The sequence below is a fragment of the Lepisma saccharinum genome, chromosome 10, assembly GCF_977018435.1.
Source record: "Lepisma saccharinum chromosome 10, izLepSacc3.1, whole genome shotgun sequence".
Classification (NCBI taxonomy): Eukaryota; Metazoa; Arthropoda; class Insecta; order Zygentoma; family Lepismatidae; genus Lepisma; species Lepisma saccharinum.
The window spans coordinates 14,339,643-14,353,544 of NC_139238.1; the positions used below are offsets into that span (position 1 = coordinate 14,339,643).

Consider the following 13,902-nt stretch of genomic DNA (forward strand, 5'->3'; position numbering starts at 1 on the left):
GGTATACACGTTATTGATAATTTAATTGGTCCGGTCTTTAGGTGCACGTTCGATACCCTGGATGTGATCAAGGGCAATATTTTTTCTTCGATGTCCTTTGCACAGAAATGTTTAGAAGGAATAGCATGGACATGAGCAGTATTTTCTTTCAGGGAGAAGCAGAGTATTTTTTTCCGGGAGGGGGCCAGACTGCATATCTTGCCCCATCAGGAACACTCCTTCAGTTTGAAGTTATAAAGTTCAAGAAATAATTAACACACATTATTGAGACAGATATGTAGTTTTAGGTTGACATTAATTTTTCTTGGGGGCTGTGACACCCCTTGCCCTCCTCTTTCCGGACGTCTTTCGAAAGGGTAAAGAAATTTTTCCATAAAGAAAGTAGAATATTCCGTACTTAAGGTAGATTTTATTTTTTAGGCAGATCAAGCTGTTAATGTAACTTTAAGTGGTATTATTATTATTGAAAAAAGACTAGGTATTCTCAGCATGGTTACACAATTACTTCTCTCTTTTTTTTTATCTCGGCCCAAAATATGCGATGATTCATTATCCGAAACCCATAAAAAGGGTGAGAAAATTTATGAAATTTAAGAAAATTTACAAATATTGTTTCGTTATGTTAACAAAATGTAACTGCCGACTCGGTTCGATTCGGCCACCAAAGAGGTGGAAATTTAGCGTAGAAATTTGGGGAATAGATTCTGAAAAAGAACTGGAATTAAAGTTAATTTTAGGAGTGGTACAGAGTCGACTTTGCAAAAGTCGAGACGAGACCTGGAAGTCGTTTTGATATTTGAGATATTTACCTACACGAAATTCACTTACTTAGGAAGCGGATATGTACGTGATTATTTTCATACAAGTAATATGCATGTAGATTATAAAGCGAATCCATTAGTGGCAATTGTAAGCCTGTGCGGAGTGGTTGCATATATTAGTTTTCTTAAAGTTTGGTAGCGTTGAAGCGAGGCGTCTTTATCCAGAGAAAGTTGTTGTTCTCTTGGATCTTTACGTTATGAAAGTTCGTGCTGTGCGACACGGTGGGTGTAATTGTTGTTTGTACCATGTATTTCTGGATGAGAACGATACGGTGGCTCATTCGAGCTCCGTGGCGGAGTGGTTAGCTCAGTGTGCCTCAACGCCAGGGGTCTCGGGTTCGAATATCGGTCCGGGCATGGGTGTTCTTTGTTACTTCATCAATTTCACCGAGACAGACATTCAGAACTCGAAACAAGGTCGAGAATCTGCCAAAATAGTCTCGTCGCATATCATCCCTTGGTAACAGTGGCGTGCTAAGGATTTTCGAAAGGAGTGGTTTGTACTTTTTTTTAGTAGTAGCCGGTTCTCTCTTCGCCATCATTTCCTGCCTTGGACGTTATTTTTTGTTTTGTTTTTAGCAATGATGGACCGAAGGGAGCGGGGTTATGACCCCAACTACCCCCCCCCCCCTTGGGCATCCTACTGGCGTTAGAAGAGGATCTAATCTAGGACGATTGTCTTTCATGAGCTTCGGAAGTGAAACTCGAAACCCACATTGCATTCGACTCCAGCGAGATTGCCATCGGTCCGGGAGAAGTAATCCAATAGCGCCGCCTCTCCGTAAAACGTTCGCGCGAGTTAATTTACCCAGCGTTCGGCAATTTAATACGGAACATCGAGTTTGAGCCCGCCCAGGAGTGGCAAAGGACAGACGTGGTCACCGGGCAATTTGTTGACGGGCGAGAAACCGGGACCTGGCGCAGGTTAACGACAAAAATCAATACCAACCAAACCATCCGCTGAAGTCTCCAGTTGAGCTATACATCTTTGCCCTCGCCTTGTTTGTTTTAACCGCCGGCATGCGTCTCCCAACCGAGCCGAGGGGTTCGCTCAGTTCTGGAGAGGGTTGGATGCTTGAACGAAACAAACAATTCTAGCTGGTATCTGCGTACAAGGTATGCGGACAGTATGGAGAGATGTGTTTACGTTAGGCACGGGAGCGCTTCGTAGTTATTGATCCGAATATGAAGGAAATGTGCCTCGCCGCTGTCTGTAGGTTCAGAACAGGAAGGAATAAGAAATTCTGTATTACCTGAAGGCCTTTCCACAGATGATCGTGCGTCAGTGGCGGAGCAAGACTTCGTTGTGGCAGGGTCACTTCATGCCAAATCTATACATACAAGTGTACAGTATTTTAATGTAGAGCCGCGGTGGTTTAGTCGGCAGGGCGTCTTGACTGCCACGCGGGAGACCTGAATCCCGGCGTGGGTCATCTAAGGTGGGAATTTTTACGGCCTTGTCTCCGGATAAAGCGGCTCTGGGGGTCACCCAGCCTAAAATCAATGGGCACGCGGAGGAGGGGGAGGTAAAGGCAGCCGGAGCGTGGTGCCATCACATCACCAACAAAATGGCCGACATCGAGAACCCCACATCCGCTAAATGTGTGACACAGTTCTATATACACGGAGAACTTTATCTTGGAATTTTAATGTTCACAGTGTTGTGACGTCATTTGAACATGGAATCATGATCCAATGAAACTTAAGTGCAAGTGTAAAAATAAACTACATTCTGTCCCGGGTATCTGTGAGGGAAGCGAGCAAAAACCAATCTGCGTAAGTAGCGACTGGAATTTCTGTTTAAGTCCACCTTATGCACAGATAGGCTAATCGGGACTAGGCCCAGTTTAGAGTGCGATCCGAACTGTGCAATGTGCCTCCGCTGGATATCGAACCCGGAACACCTTGACTACAAGGTTACGACGATACCACGTATGCGCGGCCTTACTCCACAGAGCGTATATGGACAGATTCATATGTTACCTTGCAACGTGATGTGTAGACCTCCATGTCTCCGAGATTAGACATCCTTGGGTTCGAATCTTGTAATGTTCATCATATTCACCTTATCTGTACACTTTGATTTCTTTTTATCGCCCTTGGTACCACTTCTGTCGTACCCAAAGTCGAAGCAGATCAAGATCAATGCAATATTTTGGAAGAACGAGAGGATCAGCTAGCTCTTAGGTTCTCCAGCAAATGTCCACTGGCGGCAGAGCAAAATGAAAGTATTGAGCGGGCACGAATCAACCTTTATTTACCATTCATGTGTGTCCAGCAGTTCATGTCGTGAATATCCGGTTGTGTGCAGTTATTCGTTACTTATGCAAGAATAGCTAATACAGCTTCGTAGATGTTTTGTGGGTAATTTTTTGAGAATTTTTATATCAACTCCGAGACCTAGTAATGCAGGTTCCTGACAATGTCAGGGAAACCAACTTCGGAGTGTAAATGTCGGGGAATTTTTTGGTGACGTGAACGCTGCAAACAGGCGTTAGTTGAATAGTAATAATAATAATAATTTATTAGGGCGGGCGTCTTTCGGCCTCGACGCTCGCGATTAAGTGCTTCGCTGCCTTGCTAAAAGATAATTTTTGTTTCTTTTAAAATAGCCTATGACATGGTCTGGATTTTAGAGAGGTGGGAAGGGAACTCTATTCTTTAGTTTTCCGTAGCTGGTTGTATTATGTACTGGGACAGGCAATACATATTCTGAACTTGAATACTGGTCTTGTTGTGTACATTGTGACGCGTCGAGTATCTGAGCTCTCAGCGAGCAAGGTGATCGCTCAACTTGACGTGCAAATAAGCGTTGCTCGGCGAGCGCTGCTCACTTGCTCGTCACAGCCACATTTTTAGCCCATAGATATTTTTTATCGTTTTTGCTTTTCGATCTCGTGAGGCAAAGAGTAAGAAAATAAAAACATGAAGTGACAGAAAATGAAGTATTTGTGATTAACGGCTTATGGTATAGAGTAATTACAGAGGAAGAAGGTAATATATTAACAAAGTAACATAATTTTACACTTTTTGTAATTGTATTAAAGTAAAAGTGTTGTTTATTCCACACCGTAGTTTTGGAAAGTTGTGCAAGTTGGTGAAAAAGAACATTTTGAGTTTTGTCCACACCGACAATTTCCAAAAAATAACAGCTTTTCAAAATCGCTGAAATCTTGACCACGTGACGCAGCCGCATTCATCGCAGATTAGTCAAAGGCACTAATATTTTGGCCAATGAGCAAACACCGTCAAGTAAATTATCTGTCTGCTCAACGAGCGAAAATTTTGCTCAGGGAGCATCAGTCAGATACTCGGCGCTCCCTTGGTTGAACACAAGTTCGTTACTCCTGCACTGCCGGGCCATAATGTTCAGTTAACTAGACGGGCTATTAGCTCGAAATGTACAAATTTCAAACGCGAAGAAACCAAGCCTTCATGTGGTACGTTAGTTTAAACTTCTGTGTATCGAGCTTGCTTTTATCGGCGGGGAAAAGTGGAGGATATTTGCTCCCCGCGGCAAATGCCGGAGGGGTGTGGTGTCCCGTGGAACGCGCGGCTCTTTTCCTGGGCAAAGCTTTCTTCCCAGAATCGATTCGCTCGTGGCCAACGGGGAATAAAGCAAGATGCGTGCTCCTCCGCGGGCCGGCAGGAAGTGACGCAGGTCGAGCATTTCTCTGCGCGGAAGATCCGGAGAATGTTTGGGGGAACGATCCTGATTGGTTGCCGGCGTCGAGGACACGTGCGAGCGAGATTACGTATGTCGGGGTGCGTGTGCTGTGCCGAATGCGTAGGTGGGACCGTGTAACCGATTTGGATACGGGATTCCCTTCGTGTCAGCTCTGCTTGCATCAGATCCCTACTTGCCCGCAGGACTGACTTGTTGCACATTGCTTTGCGCATTGGGTTTTCCGCGGCATCGGCTTGTGCAGCTGACGCAAAGGCTTGACCTACACAGGCGCATATATCGCAGACCTCAAGTTGGTACAGTTCATCGACCCAAATCATTCTGAATATATTTGCGATATTTTATGTCACTTCTCTGCCACTTGTAGCCAATCGCAACGATGAAAATGAATGTAATTGCAGTGCCGTGCTCAGCTACTTTCCATGATAGACAACACTCGTTTTGCCTTTTTCCTGCCTATGGCGTTTTTCTTTAATTTTGAAACATTTTGCTAAACTCCACCAACCCCCTTTGGTCACGCCAATGTGTGATTGATGAAAATTATGAAGGCAGACTGAAATATCTGTGAAAGTAGTGGAGGGGGGAGACACGTTTATTTTCGCATCGGCGGCATAACGCATCGAGTCATGGGAAATATCGCCAGGGGTTCTGGATTCGAATCTCGGCCTGGGCATGAATATTCTTTGTATCCCTTCATCATATCCCTCTCATCCTCATCTTCACGAGTAGCCAAAAGTGGCAGAAAAGCGAAGTAAAATAAATCAATCTATCAATCAAAAAATCTCATTGCAGGTAAATTTAGTAACATTTATGTGAAACGGGAAAAGTTAAATTTAATGGAAAATATCAAAATCGAAGATTTTTTTAAAAAAATTGGCTCTCATATTACATTCAATCTCCTCGAATACTGTTGTTTAAATTATTCCCACCAACATAACAAAATTAATACTTGGGAACAATTAATACCTTCCCTGTATTTAATTTCTTAAATTAATGCAATAACCTAACGAGCTCACCATTCTCAATAAACTTTCACTGTTTTTCGCCAAGGGTCTGTTTGATATCAACAGTCTTCATTTTCTCTCAATTCTAATATTGGTGTAGGCTGATACTCTATGGGCTAGCTAATAATAAATAATACTGCTCAACTTTGTGACTAAAGTTTCAAGTTTTCTAATGCGAAGGAAAACATTGGAAATTTTGTACCTGGGAAAGGGAAATTCCGCGTTGTGTATGGAACTCCCGTCTCTCACAGGATTCTATTATTCAGAGCCCCCTACTTTAAGATAACCTATTTTCCAAGATGTACTACGTGGAACTATGGTAGACTTTTGAGTCTCGCAGAAGGTCCCCTCACACCCCATAATCAAATCACTCTGAAACTGAATCATGCAAATAATAAAAGGGTGTAAGACAGGGGTTCTCAAACTTCTTCGTTTCCAAGTCAGAACGTAGGCCTACCTGACACTTTCAACGTTAAGTTAGTGTAGTTGGGTTGCTTGCCTGAAGTTGAAATAAACATATATTTCAAATTCAGAAACAAAAATTATAAGTAAAAATACTAAATAAGCACATATTAGGAACAATCATTTCATTTAAGTGAAAAGATCGGCGCCGCGGCGCACATTTTGGGAACCTTGGATTGTGGGATGTCATCACAGAATACTCTTGATTTCACACCATTTAACACACACTCGCACCATAGATTCCCGGGTATGGAATCTTTGAATGATATAGTCAGTCTACTGTAAATACCTTTACCGGATATGACGTGACTGGTAATGAAGTTGTTGGGAGAGTTGCATTGTTATCAACTTCCATTACCACAGCTTTTTTTTCTGCTGGACACGCCCTGTGAGTCATTATATCCTACCAGCATCGAGTTGCTTAACTTAGTAATTTTGAAAGTTGAATGCCATAATGTGAGTTCTTTGATTTGTGTCCCGACTCGTTTCATTGAGCTTTACACGTTTCAATAGTAAAGGACAAGCGTGCTTCTTGCAGATTATACGCATTATGTAACCATCCGGTCATACCAAGGGACTGTCCTGAATCTCTCGTGATTCAGATAGAATTCCACAGGTGAAGAAAGGCCAGAGAATTCTTTCATTCTGTTCCTTGCCAAGGGAAAGTGATTGTTTCATTGCATTGTCTATTTCGTTCACGTAACTGGTGTAATCGCACATAATTTCCCATCACTGGTTCATCAGTAGGGCTAGGAAGTTCGTCATTTTTTCCGAGGCCTTGAAGGCAATGCTAAACCTGATATCTATCCGTTTCCCTTCAATTAGAATTACGTAATCCCGAAACTATTGATAATATCTAGATAACATTGAAAACAAACTACACGAAAATTCACTTCAAGGAATTCTAAGCTGATGTAATTTTTCAGATTTTGGAATATCACAGCGGGTTTTCGAAAGGAGGGGAAAATTTTGAAAAAAATCGCCCACTCGGTTGCCAAATGTCCTGTTGAGCCTTAATGATGCTGAGTGAACCACAGAGTCGCTTCATGCAGGTCTAATGCCAGTGGGCTAGGCAGTCAGGTGCCATCGTGACTTCTGACGAAATCTTACTTTCTGTTTGAGCTTGCAGGACAAGGCTTCATTTGACTTCCTTCAACTGTGCTGCAATCGCTCGCTAAGAAACTGGCAGAGTTAAGCGCTTTCCCGGTTCCACTTGGATGGAAACAGTCGTTTTTATTCTCGTTTTATTAACTCGAACATAATAGAAATTTGCAGCACGGCTATAAACTATGAAGTCGCCGCAAAGCGGTAACTTTTCTGTCAAACAGCAGGAAGTAATGTGATCGTTCCCAGACGCAAGGCTCCAGAGAATATAGTGGCGTGTTCAGGATTTTCAAAAGCGGGGATTTTACAGGATGTGAAATCATTTAAGACTGGTTGTGGGAGGAAGATTTTATTTATACACATATTGTTACATATAAAAGTTATATTTAATAGATATATATATATATTAAATATGTATAAAGGAATTCATTTGTTACTTCTCAGATTATTTATAAAGCGGGAAACTTAATACTTTTACCTACTGGTTTAAAATGTCAATAAATTGCAAAATAGTTGAAATTATTTTATTTTTAAGTTTTTGTTTGTTTAATTTTCGCTTTTTATTATTATAAAGCAATTATATTTCATACTTATATTTGTCTTGCATTGTTGTTTTACTTTTATTTTGCATATTTAGTTATTGGTGTAGATTTGTTAATGGTCTCTTGAAAGACAGCGAGAGAGAGAAAGCATGCAACACTCACAAACACACAGACAGACATTATTCTTCGTTCTTGTGTTTTTGTATATTTCTTAGTAAAGTACGTTTATTTAAAACTAATTGCTAATCTTTGCTCTTATGACAAAAAATCATCCCCTGAATTTTTGGTGGAGGGGAATTTTTTAGGACAAAATTCTTCTTCTTACTTGTTGCTAGAACTCGGTCAACAATTTTCTTCCATCCTTCTTCCAATTTTAGATCTTCATTATTCTACAGTAATATCATTTCTAACATCATCTTCCCATCTAACTTTAGGTTTACCTATTGGCCTCTTGACAAATGGTTTCCATTGATATATCTTTTTTACTGTTCTCTCATTGGACAATCGTTCGATATGCCCTAACCAGCTTAATCTTTGGGCTTTTGTGAATCGAATTACATTCTTGTGATTAATCAACTTGTCAAGATCCGTTCAAATATTAGTAGTTTTTGTATTAGGCTATCTTTCAAGACCCACGTTTGACAGGCATATGTTGTCACAGGTCTAATAATTGTCCAATATAACTTAAGTTTTGATTATTTTTAGAAGAGAGTATTTTGTAATATTTTTATTTGCATAAAAAGCTTTGTTTCCTGCTATAATTTTTTCTCTTATTTCTTATTGAATTATTGGTATTTACAATTGAACCTAGATATTTCAAAGATTGAACATTATCAAGACTCGTGGTGGGGTAAATCCCCGCAAGGATTTCGCACCCTCGTTATGTATATTTTTTTTCGGCAGTCAGTCCTCATTGTGCCATCTTTTCCTGTTTTTTTTAAATACTGTGCCAGAGAGGGGTATGACCCTCTCCAACCTACCGTGGGTACGCCACTGAATGCTTATTTTAGTTTCTATGAATTGCATGGTATGTTTGCGACGCAGAAACATCACCATTTCCTGTTATGGTATCTCCAGACACGAAACTTGGCGAGGGTCTTCCTTTGAATAAAACATTAATCCTGGCCCTTGGGTGTTCTTTATCAAGGCTTTAATTTAGGAGAAGGTGCATGATGTAGAGATCCTGAATATTAATTTCGTGCACTAGGAGCTCCTTATCTTCCACGGACCTGACTACCCGCCTCTGCGGTTTTCTTTTCGTGCTTCTTAAGTTTCAGACGTTGCAACACGCACTGAAGGGTTGGAACAGGAAATTCTCTGAATTATGTACAAGATTGAAGTATTTCTTTTCTCGGAAATATTAGTGAAATATTGTTCGTGTGTTTGTCTCGAAATTCAGGACGATTGAAAGCATGTAGACATGAGGATTCAAATTTGAATCGTCCGAGTACATAATTATCCTCTGCCTTTCAAATTTTGGATCTGATATCCGAACCTCGTCTTGTACAGTGATAAGTTTTCGCCAAATTTCTCTCCCACAAGGCAAATATTGCCCCATCTCTTCCCACGCTTAACTACAAGTATATTTAATTTGTTTACTAATAACTATTACTGTACATACAAGGGTGTACTATCCATCAAGTGAATTCGTTGGGAAGTCCAGTGGGCATGTTTGATTTCTACTATTTAAAATTAATAAAAGAAAGTGTTGAGAAATTTATTAGACTTTTGCTTACAAAGTTTCACAAAAGGATATAATTCTCCTTGTTTTCTGAATCGCAATGTTCAGAAACTCGTGTGAAATAAAATTTGTCATCGTGGATTGTCAAGTGTTTGTATAGTTGCTACATATTAATTAATTTTTATTTGTGGCACCGTCAACTGTATTTGAACAGGTCACAAAATTTACCTACTGCGCCAAGATGTAAAAAAACCAACTGTTCGTCCTTCACTTATTCACTGCCATTGATCTTTGCATTGGATTTAAACTAAGTTGTTCAAGAACTCACATAGTACTCTGGAGAATATAATTCTTTTTTTAAAAAAAACAATAACTTAGGGATGCTTTTGGATCTCTCCTGGATACGTCTTTGTATAGTTAGTATTTATTAAGATGCATTGCAAAATTAAATGAATTTATCGTTATGATACGATTCAGGGTGACACTAAATTTTAACTTTAAGTAAGTTACTGCCATTTTACAAGTATGTGTATTCACTGCCTGCTGTTGCCGAATTCTGGTCAAGTGTCAATTTCTGGGGTACAAGGTATAATCAAATCAATCACACAGACAAAAAACATTATTTTCTCCTGTTTTTAATTAAAGAAACTTGGTTTCCTTGTAGTAAAGGAATAAAGGGGTATTCTGCAAAAAATACAAGGAATTTCGTGGTTATTAAGACATCATAAACGTGCTTAAACAAAAAGAATCAGATATTCGAGCATCTTCTCTTACGGTAAAGCCATAACCACTGAACATTGTTGGTAGATATGTCAGGAGTTGTACAGCAAAGACAAATATATATTTATGGTCAATTAAAACCCGAACTATTAAATAGGAAAGTCGCGGTTTTGTTTACATCAACTTCTTACTTACAATTGATGGAGAACAATGACAGAAAGACACGCAAAATAACCAAATATTGGATAGATAAACACCCTCCCCTGGGGAAATCTGATTGTACAGTCACGGGCACACTTGGGTTCAGTCACATTAACTTTGAATGGAGGCTAGGAACTAGGGCTCGGAAGTTGATGACCTAAAAAATCTTTAGAAAATTACCCAAATTATTAAATTATGACGTAAAAATGGTTAAAGAAATTACCTGATATAATATTCGCTTTTAAAATGAAAGCATGATTTTTCATAAATTACAACAGTAGTTGAATAATTGGACAAAACACGTTGTTTGTTTTTTATACTACTGAAGAAAAGGTTTTTCTGTGTAAGTCATTCACCTCCTTTTTAGAGTGTGCCTTGCAGGATACAGTAGTCGGTCAGTATCTGAAGATACAGTTGTGTTCCGCGTACATGTATCTGATTATATACTTTTTTTCATATTGTGGCTAAAACCCAAGATTATAGCGATAATAGTGGTCATCAAGGGAGCCTCAAAGTAGTCTTCACGCAAAGTATTTTTAAGCCCTGGAGTAAAAATAAATGTACCTCAATTAATTCATTGCCAAACTTTCAGTTAAGAATAATATTGTATATTTCCATCGTCCGCATGGAGAACTTGCTAAGAAGACCATGTCAGGAAATGTAACTTCATAAATTATTGTAGCAAATGCATTTAAAATACAGGAAACAACAAAGGAGACGAACAATAAACCTCAAAAATGCAAGAAAGACTGCAACAAATTCTGAAAAATGACCTAGAAGCCATAAAGGACGAACATGGAAAATGAAAACAATGTTTTCTGGTAACTTAGGGAATCGGACTGACATCAGATTTAGCATTGTTTTCAATGATCAGAAAAAAATGTGATTTCAAAATCCGAGCCATGGTTAAAACCTAGAAGTGACTGTAGGAGCCAGCGAGCGCTTTTTACTTAATCACAGGGTGCGTACGTAATGCAATGCCAGGCGCTGCGTGCTACCGTTTTGTCCCGTCGGCGGCGACCTTCCGGTGTATATTAAGGCTATCGGGTGTTCGAGAATCACTGCTTTTCCCGCCTAAACGACTGTACTCGTGCAGCGTTGCCTAGCAACAGTTTGTCCTCCAGTATTCCCTCCCCTTCGCTCCTCGGAACACGTGGTTGATCCGAAGTTTGAGCGAGTGAGTGGGCACAAGCCAGGTCTCCCTCCCTTTCCCTTTCGTGGGCAGGGAAGTGGTGGGTTTGACTAAGCGAACTGATCAAGGTGTTTTTTCACTACTTTTTTTTTTTAATGCGCCCTTCAGATTCATAATTTCTTGCTCATTTCATAAATCTTATCAATTTTAAACAAATGCATCCATTTGCAAACAAGTACGTCACTGTCCGACCAGGCCCGTAGGTAGAATTGATCTCCAGGGGGGGGCTCACGGGTTATCAGGGGGGGCTTTGTAGACCAAGTCCATTTTCGAAAGTTTAACAGTATTAAATGAAGATAAATTATGTGTGTGGGGTGGGGGTTCATCAAGTTAATGTAAAACATAAAATTCAGAAATATCATACAAATACTGCGGTTTTTTCTATATCTTCTAAAACATCTTGAAGTATTAATTGACTTCTACTGACATCATCCCTTACTATACACTCCGAACTTCTTTTGATGATACAGATATTTATATCACACAAGAAAAAATACACAATATTCAATCATAGTGCCTACAGTACATTCCACCTCTGCCCGAAGCAATAAAACTCTCCTTCGTTCCCAAAAATTGGGAGCTGTTGACCTTTGACGCAAATGTGGAAGGGGCAGTGAAGGTACAGATAAGGAAGTTCCCTTAAAAAAAGAACCATTTAAAGTGTAGAGAATCTTCTACCTAGACTTTGGCTCGTAAACAAAATCAATAAATATAATAGCTGCTGTCTGCATTTTCACTTTTCACTGCAAACAAATCATGCAAAAAAATAGTTTTACCTAATGTCAAGAGGGCTGACGGCAGTGCCAGGGAGGCTGAGCTCCCCCTGGTCCCTGTCTCCGATCTTCGTGGCGGAGTAGTGGCTCAGCGCGCTGCGACGCCAGCCAGCGGTCCCGGGTTCGAATCCTGGGCTGAGCATGGGTGTCCTTTGTGAGTGTTCGTTCATCAATTTCATCATGTCATCACTCATACTCATCTTCGCAATTAGCCAAAAGCGAGAGAAGGCGATGTAAAATCAATCAATCAACGGGGAGTGTTAGATGCTTGATTAAAAAGTAACTAGTGGACGTAATAATAATGTAATCAATATAAAGTGTATCCTTGGACATATACCTTCTCCCCTTGTCTTTGAAAACATAACCTTACTACAAACTTGTCAATCTGACTTTCGAAGGCGAAATTGGGGGGGGGGGGGGTTTATAGGGCGGCAATCAGAAAACTGATTATCATTTAAGCTGTAAATAAACATTGCAGCTGATATTTTGCAAAACTATCATTAAAAAAATCACTAAAAGATTCAGCTACGAAGACTATAAAAAATATTTTACATTGCAATTGTATAGTACATCCATAATGTTTTATTTTCGCTCGAAGGAAACTTACTGAAATTGTTCCATTGACACACTGGACAAACATTTCCATAGTAGGTTCATACATAGTATCAGAAACTGAAAAAAAATATTTACACATAATTTTTTATTTGCTTTAATTAAACTGTTCAAGTATTTTACAGGGCGATTCTCAGAAAAGCCTTTCTGTAAAAAATATATATGTAGTACGAAAAAACATACATGCAGTTTTAATCGTGTTTTTTTTTTAAGATTTATTGAAATAATGGTGTTTTTTTTTTTAATAAATAAATATCATATCCACCTCCAGTGTGAAACCTGTTGTTGAGATCACTGTAAATGTGTATGCTGCTGCAGTTTAAATTTTCAACGAAGTGACTTTTTTTGAACGTTTATTTATGTATTGTTTCCTTGCAGGTGAACTCGCGGAATGAGTGGGATGCCCTGCTGGAGCAGTTCAGTGTTCCTAAAGCTTGCGTCAACAGCGGCGTTGCCCTTAAGCAAGTTTATCTCAGGTAAGTGGAACGAAATTCCTTGTTTTGGCGGGGGGAAATCCATTTGTGTTTACTTCCACCGGGCAGGTGTAAGCCGCAAGGTGCGTGTCAGATAAGGAGCATGAATGCAATAATGAAAGCGCTCACAGCTGGGGACAAACGTGGTTTCTCTTAGCTCTCACTTCAAGTGAAAACTCAGCTTTCAGACCGCGTGGAGGTACTCTAAGGGTTGCGGTAACTTGACGCGATTATCGTCTGTGAGCATGTGTTGGAATTTTTTGTTTCCTATCACAGTACATTCCAGAGTAAATTTCCAAAGGCGCATTACATTAGGTTTTCCAGCTGAGTAAATTTTTGTAGGTGCTGTTATATATTCTTATACCGTCTTTTTACCTATTCATGTAATAATAACAATACAAGAAGTTAATTTTAATTTAAGTATAATATAATTATTCGAAATTTAAACACTTATATTATTGTTTCTGGGACACTGGGTTCACCCCCTCCCCAAAATATATTTCTAAACATGTGCCTGGTTACAGGAGACATGCTTATTGGAGAAGAGAAGAGATTCATATGTAGGATTCTCCTTCGAATGCATTTTGTATGAACAGGTCACAAAATTTACATACTTCACCAAAATGTACAAA

General features: G+C 39.6%; 1 protein-coding gene across 8 annotated transcripts in view; it reads left to right on the top strand.

Moving 5' to 3' along the window:
* The window catches only part of Bap170 (Brahma associated protein 170kD), a 138,591-nt gene that overhangs the window by 21,778 nt on the left and 102,911 nt on the right, over positions 1–13,902 (top strand). For all 8 annotated transcript variants that reach the window (XM_083129565.1, XM_083129559.1, XM_083129562.1 and 5 more), the window contains exon 3: positions 13,176–13,273. In XM_083129565.1, coding sequence (XP_082985691.1) covers positions 13,176–13,273 — 98 coding nt within the window. The remainder of the gene's footprint in view (positions 1–13,175; positions 13,274–13,902) is intronic.